Raw genomic sequence first — 22091 nt, forward strand, 5'->3', positions numbered from 1 at the left:
GGGGATTTTTACATTAGGAATTGACATTGATGAGTTTCAGGACTCATCTCTATGTGTCTCTGAGCCCCCACAGAACAGCAAACTAATCTCCAGTAGTCCAACAGTTAATTGATGAATGTGTGCTGAAATCCCAGGAGAGAAGGGAGGAAGAAAGAATGAAGGGGGAGAGGAGTGGCTTGGAGAGAGGAGGGAGGGGCTGATTTCAACCCTGTAGCGTCAGGATTGCGTCAATTCGTGTTTCAGCCACGTCTAGAGTCTCGGAGACAAGCTTCTCTAACGAGCCAAAACAGGAACAGGGCTGGAAAATCACCGTGTGAGGGCGAGCGGACCTCCCTCGCTGCCTCTTCCCCACTCCCGGCTTAGGTCCCCTGGGCTTCGCACTGTTGTTTCCAGCGCTAGGAAAAGCCCCTGTCCCTTCAGATCGAGGCAAGTGAACCAAGCCAGAGGGTTTCCGTTCAGCACCTCGGACAGAATACGCAACAAAAAATGGCTCCGATCTCTACCAGCCGGGAAGAATTTGGTAAGCAAGTTATTCAACTTAGAACTGTGATTGTTCCCTAAATACTCTGGTGTGTGTGTGTGTGTGTGTGTGTCTGTGTGTGTGTGTGTGTGTGTCTGTGTGTGTGTTTCCGTGGGATGTTGATTATAAATTCCCCAGGTGAACTGAAAGGAACATGAGAATTGTCAAACGGCAATAGTGACTTACCTCAGTGGTTTCTCTCTTGACTATTTTTGTCCTTAAAATTGCTTTATGCTAGCGCGGTGTTACATTCAAGAAGTTCCTAGTCATCCAGGTATCCCTGTAAATTGCAGCACGTGCTAAGTAAAGAAAAGAGATCTGTTTGCTTGTTGGTTTCATTAATTCTGTAGGTGATTTTTATTTGCATGAAAACCGGTATTTAACTAATTAGGGGAAGCCAAATGGTTCTGTGATTACATAAGGGTTTGATCTCAATATAAAATAACTTGACTATCAGGCATTTAGAATGTATGTTTTATTGTAGAATGTACCATAAGTTATTAATTTCTCTGCTATGTTTTTTTCTTGTATTCTTGAAATATGCTACTAGTGAAAGACAGAATCCTACGATTCGACGGTTAAATAGAGTATTCAAAATTAATTAGCTGAGCCCATTCTTTTTCACAGGTAACCAGAGGCCAGAGAGATAAGGGAAAATTTGCAGGTCAGTTAGCTAAAAACTGCTGGAAACTATACTTAAGACTTACATTTTCCGGTTCAGTTTCCCTCTTCCTATATATATGCTTAACATTCTTACTCTCCTCCTCTGTTTAAGTGAAAAAAGAAAAAGAGAAAATATCAGAGGTAATTCTTCAAATAGAAAAGTGCTATTTTAGGTTCCATTATATTCCAAAGGCAAGAGATTGGAGTTTTGCTTTATATACATTCAGAAATATCAGGAAATTTATAGAAGTCTGCTATGAAACTGAGTGAAATGAAAGATCTTTGCTCTCAAAACTTTAGGATCTTATTATTAGAGAATACATAGGGAGCAGATGAACCTTTGTATATTATATTAAATATTTTGCCATTTGACATTAATATTAAATGAGACAATATATCATATTATATTCAGGAAGGAATTTCTTTCACAGCTGTCCATTTGACTGATTGAGTTTATATTGTTGTAATATGATATGTATTCCCAGTTTCTGATTGAAAATCAGAAATATTTGAATACTGAGGAATTTTCAGATGCTGTGCTAGTTAAAAATATGTTCTGGTATGGGCCATAAGTCTATTTAGAAAAAAAATACTATTCCTTTTAAAAATTTTTTTCTTTCTTCATTGACTAAAGAATAAAGAATAGTTCCTGACTTTGCTTTTGCTCCCTGGACTTGGATGATTAGAAAGTCCAGGAGTGTTTTGTTTGTATGTTTGTTTTTTCTTCCCACAAAAACTTAAATAGAAGGAAAAACTGAAAAGCTGATAGTAAGTTTAGCTAATGATCTTTAGCTCTCACCTCATTTTCTTTCTGTAGCATCCACTGCTTTTTCTATCTCATGAATTCAAAGTATACTTTTCATCTCTACACAATTCAGTTTATTGATATAATTAAACTGCAGAATATTTTTCATTGATGTGTTTCCTGTTTTATCTCCTTTGGTATCTTTGCTGTTGTCATTTCCTAATTTTATATTATTTGAGTTTGGTTTTGTGATTATGAAACAGATAGAAGTTTGAGGGACTGAGGAGCAGAAAAACAAAAGACTATTCTTTCAGGGATTAGTTAAGCAAGCCTTAACCTTTTCCTGACTGGGACTTTTAACTTTATTATTCACTACTTGGGATTAAAAAATAGAATGAAATGGAGCCAAAAGCAGATATTATTACATTAGTTATATTAATTTTGGTCATTATTAAACATTGACTCAATTCACTGCATCCATATATAGTAATACTGCTTTACTTACACAGTGATATGAATCATTTGTTGGAGAATATACTTACATATGGAACATGACAGGCTTCATGAATAATCAGTGTTACATAATGTCAGCGATTAATGTGTCCTCATTCAAGGAATGAATGCCAACTTCAATTTGATCACCATTTGCCATGTGAAAATGTGCTAGGAAAAAAATCAGTTATGGATAAAATTGAACTCTAAATTATCTCTGCTCACTCTTTTCATTACATTTTAAGGAATGATGATTCATTTATAACCATTCTTTGAGTTTTATCCTATCTAGATAATTAATTTGTACTTTGGATAATTCAGTATTTATTTGAAGAACTTGGGGTAGGTATATGAGTTTGTAGTCTTACAAGCTGTATAATATTAATATTCTGTTGTTCACCTTTTTGTTCTTTTTCCCCTAATATGTGTACATTTCTTTCATTGTAATTTGGGTAGAAATTATTCATGTTTGTGATAATTGCAGATAATGTTCCATCATTTCTCTCAGCATTTGAAGAATGTGACTTAGAGTTACATAGTAAGAATTGATGCTTCTGGAAAGCCTCAAAATATGGATGAAAATATTATGAAATTAGTACTGATTCATGTATTTCACCCTATTTGTCTCATGTTGTGAGAAAACAAAGGTAGGTCACAATCATTTAGTATTCCCCCACCCTTAGCCTCAACCAAGTTTCATCCTCTCATTTTATTTATGAAAATTACTACAAGGAAGGATTTTCTATTTATTCTCTATGTGTCACATCTGTGTTTTTTCCTGAAAGTTATATGAAATTGGTACATAATTCACCCAGAACAGTTGGAAGGCAATTCAATCTGTGCAACATACAGCAATTGTCAGCTTTAGGAGGCTTTTCAAATAGGGTGTTTCCAACTCTGCTCCTTTAATGCATGCTATTGGTCATTTGATTTTTCAGATGAAATCCCCACAGTGGTGGGGATCTTCAGTGCATTTGGCCTGGTCTTCACCGTCTCTCTGTTTGCATGGATATGCTGTCAGAGAAAGTCATCCAAGCCTAGCAAGACTCCTCCATATAAGTTTGTGCATGTGCTAAAGGGAGTTGACATTTACCCTGAAAGCCTGAACAGCAAGAAGAAGTTTGGAGCCGATGAGAAAAATGAAGTAAAGAATAAATCAGCTGTGCCAAAGAATTCATTGCATCTTGATCTTGAGAAGAGAGATCTAAATGGCAATTTTCCCAAAACAAATCTCAAAGCTGGCAGTCCTTCTGACCTGGAGAGCGTGACCCCAAAACTCTCTTCAGAAGGGGGACAAGAGGTAGTTTCCCCCGATAGCTTAAAGTCCAGCACTACTCTTACTTCTGATGAGAAACAGGAGAAGCTGGGAACCCTCTTCTTCTCCTTAGAGTACAACTTTGAGAGGAAAGCGTTTGTGGTAAATATTAAGGAAGCCCGTGGTTTGCCGGCCATGGATGACCAGTCAATGACCTCTGACCCATACATCAAGATGATGATTCTTCCAGAGAAGAAGCATAAAGTAAAAACAAGAGTTCTGAGAAAGACCTTGGACCCAGCTTTCGATGAGACCTTCACATTCTATGGAATACCCTACACCCAGATCCAGGAGCTGGCCTTGCACTTCACAGTCTTGAGTTTTGACAGGTTTTCAAGAGATGATGTCATTGGAGAAGTCCTGATTCCTCTGGCAGGAATTGAATTAACTGGTGGAGAAATGTTAATGAACAGAGAGATTACCAAGAGAAATGTTAGGGTAATTAATTTTTAGTCTTTAAACATATTTATAAATAATCTTTTCTGGATCAAGGGGATTTTTATTAAAACAATGTCTTGTACCTATCGTATTTGCCATGTTTAACTATTATTGATCATAATCAAATGGGAGCAGGGAGACAGATAGATGAAAGAAAATTTAATCCACTACTGAAATGCTTAAAATATACCAATGGTATAAAATAAATAGGGACAATTTATGGATTTATTTAAATACTGTTTTTATAACTTTTATGAATTTCTATCACAAGTATTTTGACTAAGACTGCCACTAAAATATGGACAAATATTTCTTACTCATAACAAGTAAAAAATATGTATCAATATTAGCATAACTGAAATCAAAAATTAAGTCAATTCATCCTGAGTATTTGAAGTTGTATTGACTTTTCATAGAATTGCTTCTTGAGGAAGAGGTACATCATTATATTGAATTATATTCACCTTTGTGTTGTATAACAGGAGTTACTCTGCCTTTGTAGTTACACTACTTTTGTAGTTCTAGAATTATTAGAAAATGATAAGACATCAATTAATCAAATTTAATTGTATTTTCCCCTTAAATATGGAACTGACTTGATTCCAGCTGTGGTGTTTCAGAATACTTGGTGTCTGTAAGGCATAATTTTATAGAATACCTTAAAGTTTGTTTTGACTACATCCTCACCTTTGTCTGTTCAAATTAATGAAAGTCAATATCTAAAATTGTTAAGTAGTTTGATACACCAGGCTGCTTAGTAGCACAGTGGGAATAAAGATTTGTTTCCTACTCCTTTTCTTGGAGTGCTCATTCACACAGTTACCCCATAGTAGCTTTTTTTTATAAACATGTATTGCAGTTTTAAGAGTTCTAGTCAGCCATCGTTCTTAGTTATAATCAAACCCCAAGTTACTTTTTGTTTATTTCAGTTAGAACTTGTACTCTGATTTTTTGGTCATCTTATCTAATGTTAAAGTAAAAACAGATCTAAGCCTTATGTAAAAAATAAATTCTATGATACTATTCAAAGACAAAGCAATTCTCTCCAATATTTAGCTCATTCCTTGAATTAAAGGAGGATTTGGGGTAGGGTTGTGGAAACGAGTTATAACTCCAGCAGCCCTCTGGGTCAAGAGAATGGTGGGTGTCAAACTAAATTTCAGGTTTTCTGAATTCAAATTTTAATAATGTCTGTTCTAAAGGATTTGAAATAAATCAAACTGAACATGAATTAGTTTCCCATATACAGATCTATCAAAATAATTAGATAATGTTAATTACCATTAATAGCTTAATTAAAGTGGAGAGTTAATGAAAAAGCAAAAACTAAAAATACCTCTCTGTAAGCTATATTCTAAATATCCCTGTTAAAAACGTTTCTAGTGATGAGTGTGGCTAACTCATGAATTTTAACATTCTGCAGTACCTAAAAAGTCCACAAGATGGCAGATAGTTGTTCATAGGCGGTGATGGCCCTGCATACATACTTTTAGTTACTCTGATTCTTTAGCACATTAAAGTAGAACAAGGAAATGTACATTTAGTAAATGTATTTAGTAAATTTAGTATTGTACATTAAAGTACAATAAGGAAATGTAAATTATACCACTTTAAATGTTGATAAAAGTATATATTTGAAAACTAAAGAATACTAAAAATATTTTTATATCTTACCTCTTTTTGTTTAGAAATCTTCAGGACGGGGTGAGTTATTGATCTCTCTCTGCTATCAGTCCACCACAAATACTCTTACTGTGGTTGTTTTAAAAGCTCGGCACCTGCCTAAATCTGATGTGTCTGGACTTTCAGGTAAGAATGCTTTGAAAATCATAGGCTCAATGAAAAATGAGCTATATATTGGGGAAAACAGTTAACAACTAACACTGGCCTATGATTTTTATTTACCCTTTATTCACAATTACAAATGATGTGACTGTTCCTCTGTTTCTCATTTTATGGAATAAGTGTGAGCCAATGCCATTAACAAAAAGAAGAAAACTAAGTAGTTCTAAAATACAAGACTAAGTTAGTATGTGATAGATGTCTGTGATAGATTCATATATATATAATGAAATATATACATTTCATTCAATATCACCTAGAGCTATTATTAGTTATAATTTTATAATTAAGTAATGGAAGCTGAAAACATGATCTTAAAGATATAGGTTAGGAAGCTAAAATGAACTCTTGCAACCAGAATACAGCAAAATAATGTAAGTAAATATGTGACAATAAATAGTCTTGTGACAATAAATAAATAAATAGAATAAAGTTGAAGCATAAAGCAGTGATAAATGCAGAAGAAAACAATAAGCTATAGGAAAAGTTCTTAATTTTAGTATTTTAAATGAACCTGTCTACACTTACATGTCTATTATTTTTATTATCTTTCTTTCAATTCATTATGTATCTACTGTCTGTTTTAAGAATTAGCTTTTAGTTTTGTGACTAACTTTCACACAAAGACACACACAAATACTTTGCTATATGAGAAAGAACATGTGACCTATGGGTTAAAATGATCTGAGTTCAAACCCTAACCCTTCTGTTTCTTAGCATAGTAATCTTGGTTATGTTTCTTAAACTCTATACAAACTGGACATAATGGTACTTACCTTGAAGGGGGTTGTGAAGACTAGATATATACCTATATGTGTATATATGTATATAGATTCCATTCATATATATATAAATTCATTCATATATATAGTCATTCATTTATATATATATAATGAAATATACACATTTCATTCAATATCACCTAGAGCTATTATTAGTTATAATTTTATAATTAAGTAATGGAAGCTGAAAACATGATCTTAAAGATATAGGTTAGGAAGCGAAAATGAACTCTTGCAACCAGAGTACGGCAAAATAATGTAAGTAAATACGTGACAAAGTAGCATTATCTTCAAACCCACAGGATACATGTGACACAAGGAATATAAATACAGGGTAACAGGAAACGAACACAGCGGGTGATTAAAGGACCACAGAAAAATTAAAACTGAAAAAGGCATTGCCATTGTGAACTCTAAATTCCCATTGCCCCATTCAAAAGAGAAAGCAGAGAGGTAGAGAGACTTACCCAAAGTCAGACAGCTCAGTAAGGTTAGACGCTGTGTAATGTTCTTTCCTTCTATTCCGTTCTCGGGAATGAGTTATTAGTATTCAGGATGTGTTGTTAGAACATTCTCTTTCCTCCCCCTTTATGTCATCGCTTCATCCTGCCATTACAGTTCTTTCCTATTCTCTGTTATCTCTCATGTTTTACATTCTTACTTATTTTCAACTTGTTGACAAAAGAGAATCCAGGCTTTATCCATATTTTCACTTCATTCTGACTCATTTTCGTTATAATCACATTTTGTCGGTATGCGGTAATATCTAAGGGCGCCGTTATCTTGAGATCAGAGTTCCTGCCTCGTTCTGCCAGTACATTGTCTGTTGTGTATCATTGCAGATCCCTATGTCAAAGTGAACCTGTACCATGCCAAAAAGAGAATCTCTAAAAAGAAGACGCATGTGAAGAAATGCACCCCCAATGCAGTGTTCAATGAACTCTTTGTCTTTGACATTCCTTGTGAGGGTCTAGAAGACATAAGTGTTGAATTTCTGGTTTTGGATTCTGAAAGGGGATCCCGAAATGAGGTGATTGGGCGGTTGGTCCTGGGAGCAGCAGCAGAAGGGGCCAGTGGAGAGCACTGGAAAGAGATCTGTGACTATCCCAGGAGGCAAATCGCCAAGTGGCACGCGCTCTGTGATGGTTAGCACCCGAGCTGTAATGAATTGGAACTTAACCATTTTTACTAGGCAAGGAGAAATTTTCCTTTTTTTCCCTGACACGTGAGTGCAAACTTTTTGTTGCTGTTGTTAGAAATGGATTGAATTAACAGAAAGTAACTGTAAATGTGTATCATGATCATTTCCTCTTTGTTAGAAAATCTGGATAAATTTTCATAAGATATTCAATTTCCCCTGCAGGTTACTTGAGCATTTTAGGAATACTGCTCTGTAGTCTCAAATTATGGATGTGGTGATGAGCTCATTGAAACACGTCACTAAAAATCAATGTGATTATTAGGATTTAGAAATTAAAAGCATGCTTTCTCTTATGAAAATTCACCCATTGTTCATCAAGTGGAGAAATAAATTTTTCTTTAAACCCAAAGATATTAAACAAATGTTCTAGATTGCTTTATTAATTATTGATATGTCATTTACAAATAGTTTTCCTGATTATAAAAGTATATGATTATTGTTCTTTGGTTTGTAATAATTTGATACAACTTTATCATAAGAGAGGTAACAGGTTTGTTGGGGAAAAAAAAAAAAAGCAGTAAACAAAATGAGATGAGAAATCATTTTATTAAAGGGCTGAGTTGAGGACACTGTAGCCAAAATATGATTTCCTCCCTCTGTGATTACATGTGAGTCAAATGTAAAATATAGTCTCACACAAGACCCATGGCCTTGCATTATTCTCTGCTTGTGACAAGACTCAATGTGGCCTAAAAAAGCCCTATATATTTTTGTGAAGTTGTTGAGTTGGCTAATGAGTAAAGAAATAAACTTCAGCTAGAAATCCAGTTAGAAATGCAATTTTCCTAGAGGAAATATGTATAGTTTATAAGTGTACATTCAAGTGTATCCCTTGAACATAGAGAGGTCATGGGTGACCAAGGCTTCATTTGCTTGTTCTCTCCCAGAGAGGACTAAGTCATTATTTGAAAAGAAATGAAGACAAAAAGTCATAAAGTTTCAGTCATTGCTAGATAGAAAATTTTACTTTAACCAACAAATTATAGAAAACAGTCATATGGCAAGCCTAATATACTTTACATATGTTCACACATAACATATTTATGCTGCCAAATTAACACAGTAGACTATGTTTCACTATCTTTTCTAGGCTAATTTGTCTTGAGCTCTTGTCTGTGGACCAGTTTATAAACTTGTATCTTGTACTGCTTTCCAGTGCCAGGGCTCTGTGATTACTTGGAGAGAATTTACTTGAGGTAATATCACTGTATTTGAGTGTTTAGAAAGCAAGAGTGAAACTCAGGTACAGTTGAATTTTAAATATGCAAGTTAGAAATGAAGTCTACTGAAAACTCTACATTTTGAGTCAGGTTTTGCGTCAGCGCTCCAGCAGTTTTTGAGAATGTGTTTGACATCACAGTGCTTGTAAAATCTATGACAATACATTTTCCAAACAACCTATACATACTTTTTATGATTATGCTGAAAGTAGGAAATGTTTTACACTCTGTATACAAAAAGTGAAATCAACCTCTCTTTTGAGCTTTAAGATGATTCTGGAATTAAATGAGATTATTCTCCAATCATTGTTTTCATGCCATCACAAAGTCACGTCATAGCATCTTGGTCCACTCAACATTTCTGTGAAATAAATTGTAGTCAGTATATGGTTTGGGTAAATCATATGGCCTTTTTATGTTTGTATATTTGATATCATGAGCCAAGAAATAGAATATATTTTGAAGCCCTGAAACATTAAAAAAAGTAAACCCTAAGTATCCTTCACAGTTGCCAGAAGTTAATGATGGTACCAAGAGAAGTATGGTGATTGGAGGAGGGACAATAAAGCCAACAGCAGATAATTACAAGATGACAGTAACGAATTTGTAAATAGTTTTTAGTTTTTTTTTTTTAATTAAAGTGTTTTTCATTGTGAAAAGTCGAGTAAAACTATTTGCAATTATTGTTAAGTAAAAAAAAGAAGAAAAACTAGAACAGGACTGAAGTAGGCAGAGGCACAGTGATCGCATTATCTTCTGAAAATCCTGTTTTATATGGTATTACAATATCAGTGTGATCTTGAATTCTGTTACAAATTCTGCACTGTATTAAACATATAAATTAATTGTTTGTCTTATTAGCCAATCTAACCACTCTAGTGGGGAGATGTCCATGTTTGAAGAACTGTGTAACTTAGTAACTGATTTGTTCTGATGTTGTAACTTAATAGAAGTGGTTTGGAAGGAAGCATGGTGTATGAGATGGTGTCTATTCTTTTGTGCCAGCTCTGTATGATGTTTGTAAGATCATGTTTATAAAACATGAATAAATGGCTGCTTTTGCCCAACGCATTTCAACTCAAACTTTTCTGTCAGTGGATTCTCTTCTTTCTAAGTTCTCAAGTTTCACTAACAGATCATCTGGCACAGATTAAGGAACATAATGATTTGGCACCAAGATCTCCACATATCTTGCTGTATTTTGGTTAATCTTCATAAAACTCATTCAGGACAGATACCATTATCCATCTACAGGAGTAAAACCTGAAGCTAAAGGAGCTTTGGCAGTTGACTCAAGTTCACATGAATGGTATGTGAAAAGATTTCATCATGTTCCTCATTCTTCTATCTATGGCAGGCCAATCTCCTCCAGGAATCCTCATAAATTGGCTCTGTTATATTCTTAAAATTGTTCATGCCCACATTCTTTAACTATTTCTTTATGTATTTTGTTCCTTTTATCATTTTCTATCACAATTTTTAAATTTAATCCTTCTTTTACTGTCTTTTATGATTTTATTTCTCGCTTTAGTCTCTTTCATTACCTGTTTTGTTTTGGGGCTTCCCAAGTGGTGCTCTTTACCACTTCCCAGGTGGTAAAGAACCCACGTGCTAATGCAGGAGACACAAGAGACTTGGATTTGATCCCTGGGTCTGGAAGATCCCCTGGAGGAGGGCACAGCAACCCACTCCAGTATTCTTGCCTGGAAAATCCCATGGACAGAGGCGCCTGTGTGGCTATAGTTCATATGGTCGCACAGAGTGGGACATGACTGAAGTGACTTAGCACACATTTTATATTACTATTTTTTATTTTCTTTTTAATTTTTCCCATGTCTTTGCATTGGATGGATTTATTTAGTAAAATGGTACTGAAATAGAAGTCTTTATCTCTTCCAAAGAAAGGTAGGAAAAAACCTGAGGATATATACAACGTTCCCTTTAGACACCAGCTAAAGTAAATGGAGCTATGGGATTAATCACAAGTAGGATCAGCCATTTTTTTTTTTTTTTTTTAAACAGAACTAATCTATATGGAGGTGTTCTATATTATCATACTTGGATAAACAGCTTTGTAAATGTAATGCAACCAAAACCTGCTGCCATTATATTTTTGTTCTAAAGCACATTAATTGTATTGAATGTGCCCATATATGTCAAAAGACTTAGTTGGTAATTACATCTAAGTGCTCAAATATATTTTAGGCCTACTTAGCAAAAGCAGCCAGGGCCACTGAGGAGATTTTCCATGGAATTAGTCATTAGAGAAATGCTGATTAAAACCACAGTGTGATATCAAACACACCTTATTAGAGTGTCTAAAATCAAAGAGTTTGAACATGCCGAGTGTTGGTGAGAATTTTTTTGAGATTTTAGCAGGTTTTTAATAGAAGTTGATAATCTGATTCTAAAATTGATACAAATATACAAGTATCTAGAATAAATGAAACAACTTTGAAATAAAGAACAAATGGTACAGGGCGATGGTGGCCTCACAGAACAAGTTGGGGAGCTTTCCTTCCTCTGCTACTTTCTGAAAGAGTCTGAACAGGATAGGTAGGTGTTAGCTCTTTTCTAAACTTTAGGTAGAATTTGCCTGTGAAACCATCTGGCCCTGTGCTTCTGTTTGTTGGAAGATATTTTACCATACTTAAAGATTTTTGTGCTTGTGATTTGTCTGTTCATATTTTCTCTTTTTTTCATGGTTCACTTTTGGAAGGTTACACTTTTCTAAGGATTTGTCCATTAATTCCAAGTTGTCAATGTTATTGGCATACAGTTGCTCATAGTAGTCTTGTGATTCTTTGTATTTCTGTGTTGTCCATTGTATCTTCTCCTTTTTCATTGCTAATTTTTCATTGCTGATTTGAGTCTCTTCCTTTTATTTCTTGATGAGTCTAGCTAATGGTTTGTCAGTTTTATCTATCCAGAGAAACAGCTTTTATTTTTATTGATCTTTGCTATCAGTTCAGTTCAGTCACACAGTTGTGTCTAACACTTTGTGACCCTGTGAACTGCAGCATACCAGGCTTTCCTGTCTGTCACCAACTCCCAGAGCATGCTCAAACTCATGTCCACTGAGTCAGTGATGCCATACAACCATCTCATCCTCTGTCATCCCCTTCTCCTCCTGCCTTCAAATTTTCCAGCATCAGGGTCTTTTCCAATGAGTCAGTACTTCGCAACAGGTGGCCAAAGTATTCGAGCTTCAGCTTCAGCATCAGTCCTTCCAATGAATGTTCAGGACTGATCTCCTTTAGGATGGACTGGTTTGATCTCCTTGCAGCCCAAGGGACTCTCAAGAGTCTTCTCCATCACCACAGTTCAAAAGCATCAGTTCTTCAACGCTCACTCTCACATCCATACATGACTACTGGAAAAACTATAACTTTGACTAGATGGACCATTGTTGGCAAAGCAATGTCTCTGCTTTTTAATATGCTGTCTAGGTTTGTCTTAACTTTTCTTCCAAGGAGCAAGTGTCTTTTAATTTCATGACTTCAGTCACCATCCACAGTGATTTTGGAGCCCAAGAAATTAATGTCTGTCACTGTTTCCCTTATTTCCCCACATGTTTTGCCATGAAGTGCTGGGGCCCTGGATGCTATGATCTTAGTTATTTGAATGTTGTTTTAAGCCAGTCTTTTCACTTTTCTTTTTCAGTTTTTATCAAGTGGCTCTTTAGTTGCTCTTCGATTTCTGCCATAAGGATGGTGTCATCTGCATATCTGAGGTTATTGATATTTCTCCCAGCAATCTTGATTCTAGCTTGTGCTTCATTCAGCCTGGCATTTCACATGATGTATTCTGCATAGAAATTTAATAAGCAGGGTGATAATATACACCTTGATGTACTCATTTCCCAGTTTGGTATATGTGCTGCCGAAGCGAGCACTCATTTCCCAGTTTGGAACCAGTATGTTTTTCTATATCTGGTTCCAACTGTTGCTTCTTGGCCTGCATGCAGATATCTCTGAAGGCAGGTAAGGTGTTCTGGTATTCCCATCTCTTTCAGAGTTTTCTAGAGTTCGTTGTGATCTACACAGTCAAAGGTTTTGGTGTAGTCAATAAAGCAGAAGTACATGTTTGTCTGAAATTCTTTTGCTTTTTTCTATGACTTTTGCTATAGTCTACTTCATTTATTTTTATATTTTTGCTCTGACCTTTATGTTTTTGTATTTGTTTTTTTTTTTACTTTTGCTAACTTTGAGGGGCTTTTTATTGTTTTTCTTCTTTCTAATTGCTTTAGGTATAAGGTTAGGTTGTTTATTTGATGTTTCTCTTGTATCTTGCAGTAGTCTTGTTTTGCTGTTAATTTCCCTCTTAACACTGCTTTTACTGCATAATATAGGTTTTGAATTGTCATATTTTCATTATCACTTTTTCTAGGTATATTTTTAGTTCTTTTTTGATTTTTTCAGTGGTCTGTTCATTATTCAGAAGTATGCTTTTTAGGCTTCATGTATTTGTGTTTTTTATAGCTTTTTTTCCCCCTTGTAGTTTATATATAATCTAATAGCATTGTGATCAGAAAAGGGGGTTGAAATGATATAAATTTTCAAAAATTTACCAAGGCTTGATTCTTGGCCCAAGATGGGATCTATCCTGGAGAATGTTCCATGTTCATTTGAAAAAAAAATTCTATTGTTTTTGTGTGAAAGACCCTGTAGATATCAGTTAGGTCCAACTGGTCCAATGTACTGTTTTAAGCTTGTATTTCCTTGTTAATTTTCTGTCTGCATGATCTGTCTATTGGTGTAGGTAGGGTATTAAAATCCCTCAATATTATTGTGTTACTATTGATTTCCCTTTATTAGTTGTTAGCATTTGTCTTATGTATTGAGGTGCTCCTATATTGGATGCATATATATTTATAATTGTATGTCTTCTTCTTGGATTGATCCCTTGATCATTATGTAGTCTCCTTTGTCTTTTATAATGGTCTTTATTTTGAAGTCTATTTTATCTGATATGAGTATTGCTACTCCTGCTTTCTTTGGTCTCTGTTTGCATGGAACATCTTTTTCCAGTCCCTCTGTATGTGTGTCCTATGTCTGAAGTGGATCTCTTGTTCATAGAATTATAGCAGTCCTATTTTGTATCCATTCAACCAATATATGTCTGACAAAGTAGAAAGATGTGTATTTATCTTCTCCTGCAAGAACCCCAAAATTGCAATTACCTGCTGCACAAACATTGACAGGAGAATGTTGGAACCCACCGAAAGAAGATAAGCCTCTTAGTCTCATCCACCAGAGGGCAGACAGAATGAAAAGCACAATCACAGAAACTAATCAAAATGATCACATGGATCACAGCTTTGCGTAATGATGTAACAATAAACCATGCCATGTAGAGCCACCCAAGGTGGACAGATCATGGTGCAGAGTTCTGATAAAATTCTGTCCATGAGAGAAGGAATGGAAAACCACTTCAGCATTCTTGCCTTAAGAACTCCGTGAACAGCATGAAAAGGCAAAATGATATAAAATTGAAAGATGAACCCCCAGGTCTGTAGGTGTCCAATATGACACTGGAGAAGACAAGAGAGATAGCTCCAGAAGGAATGAAGAGGCCAAGCCAAAGTGAAAATGATGTCCAGCTGTGGATGTGTCTGGTGGTAAAAGTCAAACTGAGTGCTGTAAAGAACAATATTGCATAGGAACCTGGAATATTAGGTTCATGAATCAAGGTAAATTAGAAGTGGTCAAATAGGAGCTGGTAAGAGTGACCATCAGCAGTTTAGGAATCAGTGAACTAAAATGGATGGGAAAGGATGAATTTAATTCAGATGACCATTATATCTACAACTGTGGGAAAGAATCCCTTAGAAGAAATGGAGTAGGCCTTGCAATCAACAAAACAGTATAAAATGCAGTACTTGGGTGCAATCTCAAAAATAACAGAATGATCTTGGTACGTTTCCAAGACAAACCACTCAATGTGACAGTAATCCTAGTCTACGCCCCTACCACTAAGGCTGAAAAAGTTGAAGTTGAATGGTTCTATGAAGCACTATAAGGCCTTCTAGAACTAACAACAAAAAAGAAAAAAAAATAAAAATAAAAAGATGTCCATTGCACCATAGGGGATTGGAAGGCAAAAGTAGGAAGTCAAGAGATACCTGGAGTAACAGGCAAGTTTGGCCTTGGAGTGAAAAATGAAGCAGGGCAAAGGCTAACAGAGTTTACCAAGAGAACAAACTGGTCATAGCAGACAATTTCTTCCAATAACACAAGAGATGACTCTACACGTGGATATCACTAGATGGTCAATACTGAAATTAGTTTGATTATATTCTTTGCAGACAAGAATGAAGATGCTCTATGCAGTCAGCAAAAACAACACATGGAGTTGACTGTGTCTCAGATCATGAGCTCTTTGCTGAAAAATTCAGACTTAAATTTAGAAAGTAGGGAAAACCACTAGCTCATTCAGGTATGATCTAAATCAAATCCCTTATGATTACTCAGTGGAAGTAACAAATAGACTCAAGGGATTAGATCTGATAGACAAATGCCTGAAGAACTATGGACAGAGGTTCATAACTTTTTACAGGAAGGGGTGATAAAAACCATCTCCCTAAAAAATAAATGCACAAATGCAAAATGGTTGTCTGAGGAAGCCTTACAAATAGCAGAGAAAAGAAGAGACGAGAAAGACAAAGGAGAAAAGGAAAAATACATCTGTCTGAATGCAGAGTTGCAAAGAATAGCAAGGAGAGATGAGAAAGCCTTCTTAAGTGAACAGTGAAAAAGAGAGAGAGAGAGAGAGACAATAGAGTGGGAAAGACTAGTGATCTCTTCAAGAAAATTATAGATACCAGTGGAACATTTCATGCAAAGATAGGCACAATAAAGGACAGAAACAGTATGAATCTAACAGAAGCAGAAGATAGTAAGAAGAAGTTGGAAGAATATATAGAAAAACTGTACAAAGAAAGGTCTTAATGACCCAGATAACTGTGATGGTGTGATCACTCACCTAGAGAACTCATCAGGAAGCGTGAAGTCAAGCGGGCCATAAGAAGCATTGCTATAAACAAACCTAGTGGAGATGACGGAATTCCAGCTGAGATACTTCAAATCCTAAAAAATGATGCTATTAAAGTGCTGCACTCAATATGCCACGAAATTTGGAAAACTCAGCAAAGTCCACAGGATTGGAAAATATCAATTATCAATCCAATCCCGAAGGAAAGCAATGTCAAAGAATATTCAAACTCTTGCACAATTACCCTCTCTTCACATGCTAGCACAGAAATGCTCAAAATTGTTCAAGCTAGGCTTCAACAGTACATGAACTGAGAAATTCCAGATGTAAAAGTTGGATTTAGAAAAGACAGAGGATCCAGAGATAAAGATGTCAACACCTGTTGGGTCATAGAAAAAGCAAGGGAATTCCAGAAAAAACAACTTCTGTTTCACTGACTACACTAAAGCCTTTGACTGTGCAGATCAAAGCAAACTGTGGAAAATTCTGAAAGAGATGGTAATCCTAGGCCACCTTCCTTGCCTCCTTAGGAAACTGTATGCAGGTCAAGAACCAACAGATACAACCAGACATGGAAGAATGAACTGGTTTAAAATTCAGAAAGGAGTACGTCAGAACTGTATATTGTCTCCCTGCTTATTTAACTTATCATGTGAAATGCAGGGCTAGATGAAGCTCAATCTGGAATCAAGATTGCCAAGAGAAATATCAATAATTTCAGACATGCAGATGATACCACCTTAATGGCAGAAAGCAGACAGGAACTGAAGAACCTCTTGGTAAAGGTGAAAGAAGAGAATGAAAAAGCTGACCAGAAACTCAACATTCAAAAAACTAAGGTCATGACATCCAGTCCCACAACTTCATGGCAAATAGATGGATGAAAAACTGGAAACAGCAGCAGACTATTTCTTTCAGCTCCAAAATCACTGTAGATGATGACTGTAGCCATGAAATTAAAAGACACTTGCTCTTTGGAAGAAAAGATATGACAAACCTAGACAGTGTATTTTAAAAAAAAGTAGAGATGTTACTTGAAGACAAAAGTCTGTCTAGTCAAAGCTATGGTTTTCCCTGTAGTCATGTATGGATGTGAGAGCTGGGCCATAAAGAAGACTTAATACCAAAGAATTGATGCTTTTGGACTGTAATATTGGAGAATACTCTTGAAAGTCCTTGGCCAGCAAACGTATTAAACCAGTCAATCCTAAAGGAAATCAAGCATGAATATTCATTGGAAAGACTGATGCTAGACCTGAAGTTATAGAAACTTTAGCCACCTGAAACAAAGAGCTGACCCATTGGAAAAGACCTTGATGTTTGGAAAGATTGAAGGAAGTAGGAGAAGGAGATGACAGAGGATGAGATGGCTGGATGGCATCACTGATTCAATGCATATGAGTTTGAGCAAACTTTGGGAGATAATGGACAGAGAAGCCTGGCATGCTGCAGTTCAGTTCAGTTCAGTTCAGTTGCTCAGCCGTGTCTGACTTTTTACAATCCCATGAACCGCAGCACGCCAAACATCCCTGTTCATCACCAACTCCCAGAGTCTACCCAAACCCATGTCCATTGAGTCAGTGATGCCATCCAATCTCATCCATCCTCTGTCGTCCCCTTCTCCTCCTGCCCTCAATCTTTCCCAGCATCGGGGTCTTTTCAAATGAGTCAGCTCTTCGCATCAGGTGGCCAAAGTATTGAATTTTCAGCTTCAACATCAGTCCTTCCAATGAACACCCAGGAATGATCTCTTTTAGGATGGACTGGTTGGATTTCCTTGCAGTCCAAGGGACTCTCAAGAGTCTTCTCCAACACCACAGTTCAAGAGCATCAATTCTTCGGCACTCAGCTTTCTGTATAGTCCAACTCTCACATCCATCCATGACCACTGGAGAAACCATAGTCTTGACTAGACAGACCTTTGTTGACAAAGTGATGTCTCTGCTTTTTAACATGTTATTTAGGTTGATCATAACTTTCCTTCCAAGGAGTAACTGTCTTTTAATTTCATGGCTGCAATTACCATCTGCAGTGATTTTGGAGTCAAGAAAAATAAAGTCAGCCACTGTTTCCACTGTTTCCCCATCTATTTGCCATGAAGTGATGGGACCGGATGCTATGATCTTAGTGTTCTGAATGCTGCAGTTCATGTGGTCCCAAATAGTTGGACACGGCTGAGTGACTAAACAACAAATGTGTTTCATTGGAGCATTTAGCCTATTTATATTTGAGGTAATTTTTGGTAAGTATGATCCCATTACCATTTACTTTCTTGTTCTGAGTTTGTTTTTATAGGCCTTTGCTGTGTTTCCTGTGTAGAGAAATTTCTTTAGCATTTGTTCAAGAGCTGATTTGGTTCAGGTGAATTCTCTTAACTTTTGCTTGTCAGTAACACTTTCGATTTCTCCTCAAATCTGAAAATGGTCCTAGGTGGATAGAGTATTTTTGGTTATAGGTTTTTCCTTTTCATCATTTTATAAATATTCCTGGCATTTCCTTTTGGCTGAAATGTTTCTGTTGAAACATCAGGTGTTAGCCTTATGGGCATCCCCTTGCATATGTTGCTTTTCCTCTGCTGCTTTTATCATTTGTTCTTTGTATTTAATTTTTGTTAGTTTGATTAATATGTGTCTTGGTGAGTTACTTGGGATTTATCCTGTATTAGACTCTGGGCTTCCTGGACTTTGGTGGCTATTTCCTTTCCCATTTTAGGGAAGTTTTTGGTTATCTCCTCAAATACCTTTTCTTGCCCTTTCCTTTTGTCTTCTTCTGGGACTCCTATAATTTGAATGTTGGGGTGTTTTATGTTGTCCCAGAGGTCTCTGAGACTGTCCTCATTTCTTTTTATCCTTTTTCCTTTATTCTTCTCTGCTTCAGTTACTTCCTGCATTCTATCTTTTAGCTCATTTATCCATTCTTCTGCCTCAGTTACTCCACTGTTGGTTTCCTCTAGAACATTTTTTATTCTCAGTTATTATACTGTTCATTATTGACCATTTATTCTTTAATTCTTCCAAATCCTTGTCAAGTTTTTCTTGTACATCTCTATTCATGATTCTAGTTTATTTATCCATGACTTCATTTTGTTTGAAAGATTTTGGAGCATCTTCACTATCGTTGGCATCACAAAGAGTTGCCTACAACTGAGTGACTAACACTTTCACACTTCCTACTGTCATTATTCTGAGTTATTTTCCAGGTAGACTCCTTATTCCTCCTTGTTTGTCTGGTCTGGTGGGCTTCACCTGCTGCATATTTCTCTATCTTTTCATTTTGTTTATTTTTTTGTCCTTGGGTCTCCCTTCTGCAGGCTGGGTTGTAGTTCCTCTTAGTTGTGGAGAATGCATGGAGTCTCCATGGGTGGGGTTTGACCAGGGCCTTGTGAAGATTTCTTGGTTGGGGGGATGTGTTCCTGTGGCCTGGTGGGTGGAGCTGGATCTCATCTCTCTGAAGGGCAGTGCTGTGTCCAATAGTATGTCTTGGGGGTGTCTGTGGGTTTGGTATGGCTTTGGGCTGCCTGTCTGCTAATGTTCAGAGTTGTGTTCCTGTTTTGCTGAAGGGCTGGTGTGAGGGATATTGCACTGGGGCTTGCTGGCTCTTGCATGAGCTTGGTCTAAGTGTAAAAATGGAGGCCTTTGTGCAGGCTCCCCTCTATTAATGTTCCATGGAGTTTGGAGTTCACTGACGGCCCAGAGTCCTGGGGTTGATTCTCCTGCCTCTGGAGTTCAATCCTCACCTCTTACAATAGCATTAAGATTTCTCAGGCCACACATCACATAAGACAAAGGCATTAGATTATTAGTGAAACAATTCTCACCACCCAGGAAAACCCAAAGATATTCACAGAATTATATAGACAACAGAAGAGGAAGAAAGGAGAAAGAGGAGAAAAGGGAGAATTGAAAGAGAAGAAAGTAATCAAGTCAATTGTCAAATCCCTAACTGAATATGGGTACTAAAATTAGACTCTCAAAGATACAAAATTAATAACAAAATATCAGAAAGGAAAAATTAAAAACCTAGAATAAAAATTAATCTCTTAAAAGTACAATGTCAAAACAAAATGTTGAACACAAAAATTAAAATACGGAATTTATTTAAAAAATAAGGTGTCTTTTAAAAAAAGGGAAAAGGTAGTGATAAAACATAAAAATGAAAGGAGTAATAATGGGCCATATTAGGGCAATATGAAAAAAAGGAGGGGAGGGTAAGTTAAAAAATAAAATTAAAAATAATAAAAATTAAAATAGGGGGTGGTGAGAGAGTCATTTCCTAGACAGGTTGATAAGAAGTCCAGGGGTCCCCAAGGAGAGAGGGGTCTGGAATTCTCAAGGAAGAAAAAAGGACAAACTTGCCCCCTCCACATTCCTTAGGATTATATAACAATAATGTATCCTGTTTGAAGACTGTCTCTGGAAAAAAACCTCCTGGTTAATCCTGTTATTTTAAAATGTAAATTATGCGAGTAGGTCTAGTGAGGTCTTTACAAGCTCCAGACATTCTTTTGATTCATTCTAATAACTAATTGGAGAGTATATAACTCCATTGCTAACACTAACAAGGGGGTACTCTTTCTGCCCCCTTCTGATGTCTGTCAGAAGCTTTCTCTATCCCTTTTATACTTTAATAAAACTCTATTGCACAGAAGCTCTGAGCAATCAAGCCTCATCTCTGGCCCTGGATTGAATTCTTCTCCTCCGGAGGCCAAGAATCCTGGCATCTTTTCGTGGTTCAGCAGCAACCTTTCAGCAGGAGCTATTTACAGGGTGGTAGTAAAAGGACTGTCCATATGGTTCCTCCACTTTCCTGTTTCAGTCAATTTGCCTACTTAGAAGGTCCTCCAATATATCTCAGAAGATCTCTGGACACGTTGTGGGCAGTGTGGGGTCGGTTCACACTTATATCTTTCCTTGTTTCAGCTTGTGCTTGCTCTCAAAACCTACAGTATCCCCTAAAGCACACAGTGTCATATTAATTACAGGATTTTGATCTACTGCACCTGTCATTTTTGGGATGGTTCTCCCTTCTTTTCTTTGCTCAAGCTTACACTTTGATTTTTGACCCAACTCTGCTTGTACTGGTGGCTCAGATAGTAAAGAATCTGCCAGCAAAGTGGGAGACCTGGGTTCGATCCCTGGGTTTGGAAGGTGCCCTGGGTAAGGGCATGGCAACCAACTCCAGTATTCATGCCTGGAGAATGCCATGGACAGAGGAGCCTGGTGGGCTACAGTCTGTGAGGTCACAAAGAGTTGGGCACAACTGAGCAACTAACACTTTCACTTTCTGCTTTTAAGTCTCTCTCCAGTGTTTGATCACCTTCAAGACATGAGGGGGTGAAAGTGGCTGCTTCTTAGGGCTCATTTGCTCAATTATGCTGTGGAGAGGGAGGGATACTACAAATGTCACTGGCACGTGTGGGAAGCATTCTCCGTGTCTGGGCCATACAGGGTGGTCGCCACAGCCCAAACCGGGCCATACACCTCCCAAGGGAGTGGGTTCCCATTTGTGAGGCCCTTGGCAGAGACAGGCCACTTGGGCTCCAAGCTCCCATGTGGGGTTTGCCAGTCTTAGGCAGTTTATGCACTTCCCTAGTGGAACAGTCTTGGGCTGTGACACACTTTTCAGATTTGAGTCACTCAGAATCCTAGGAAGATGTGGGTAGTAACACACAGCCCCTTATGGCTTGATGGTAGCTGCATCCTTGCCTTCCACCTCCACCAGCTGCATGCCTACTTCTCTGCCTCTTGGGCTATAGACCATAGCCAGCTTGCCCCATTTCATTATTCACTAGTGCATGGTCCTTTGTTCTGTGAGCTCACCAGAAGGTAGAGTGTGGCATTAGATCCTTCCTCATGGGAGCGATCCTTTGTTTCTCTGGTT

The 22091-nt window shown here is 36.9% G+C and overlaps 1 protein-coding gene across 2 annotated transcripts in view; it reads left to right on the plus strand.

Annotated features, from left to right (window-relative positions):
- The first annotated feature begins 250 nt into the window (after positions 1–250).
- The window catches only part of SYT4 (synaptotagmin 4), a 142879-nt gene continuing 121038 nt past the window's right edge, over positions 251–22091 (plus strand). Inside the window, exons 1-4 of one of the 2 annotated variants that reach the window (XM_061131331.1) lie at positions 251–520; positions 3359–4173; positions 5862–5982; positions 7640–10301. In XM_061131331.1, coding sequence (XP_060987314.1) covers positions 487–520; positions 3359–4173; positions 5862–5982; positions 7640–7947 — 1278 coding nt within the window. In that variant the 5' untranslated portion in view covers positions 251–486 and the 3' untranslated portion in view covers positions 7948–10301. Of the gene's footprint in view, positions 521–3358; positions 4174–5861; positions 5983–7639; positions 10302–22091 lie in introns of those variants that run through there. The other variant, XM_061131332.1, reaches the window with a different exon arrangement.

This window comes from Dama dama, chromosome 27 (assembly GCF_033118175.1).
Source record: "Dama dama isolate Ldn47 chromosome 27, ASM3311817v1, whole genome shotgun sequence".
Lineage (NCBI taxonomy): Eukaryota > Metazoa > Chordata > Mammalia > Artiodactyla > Cervidae > Dama > Dama dama.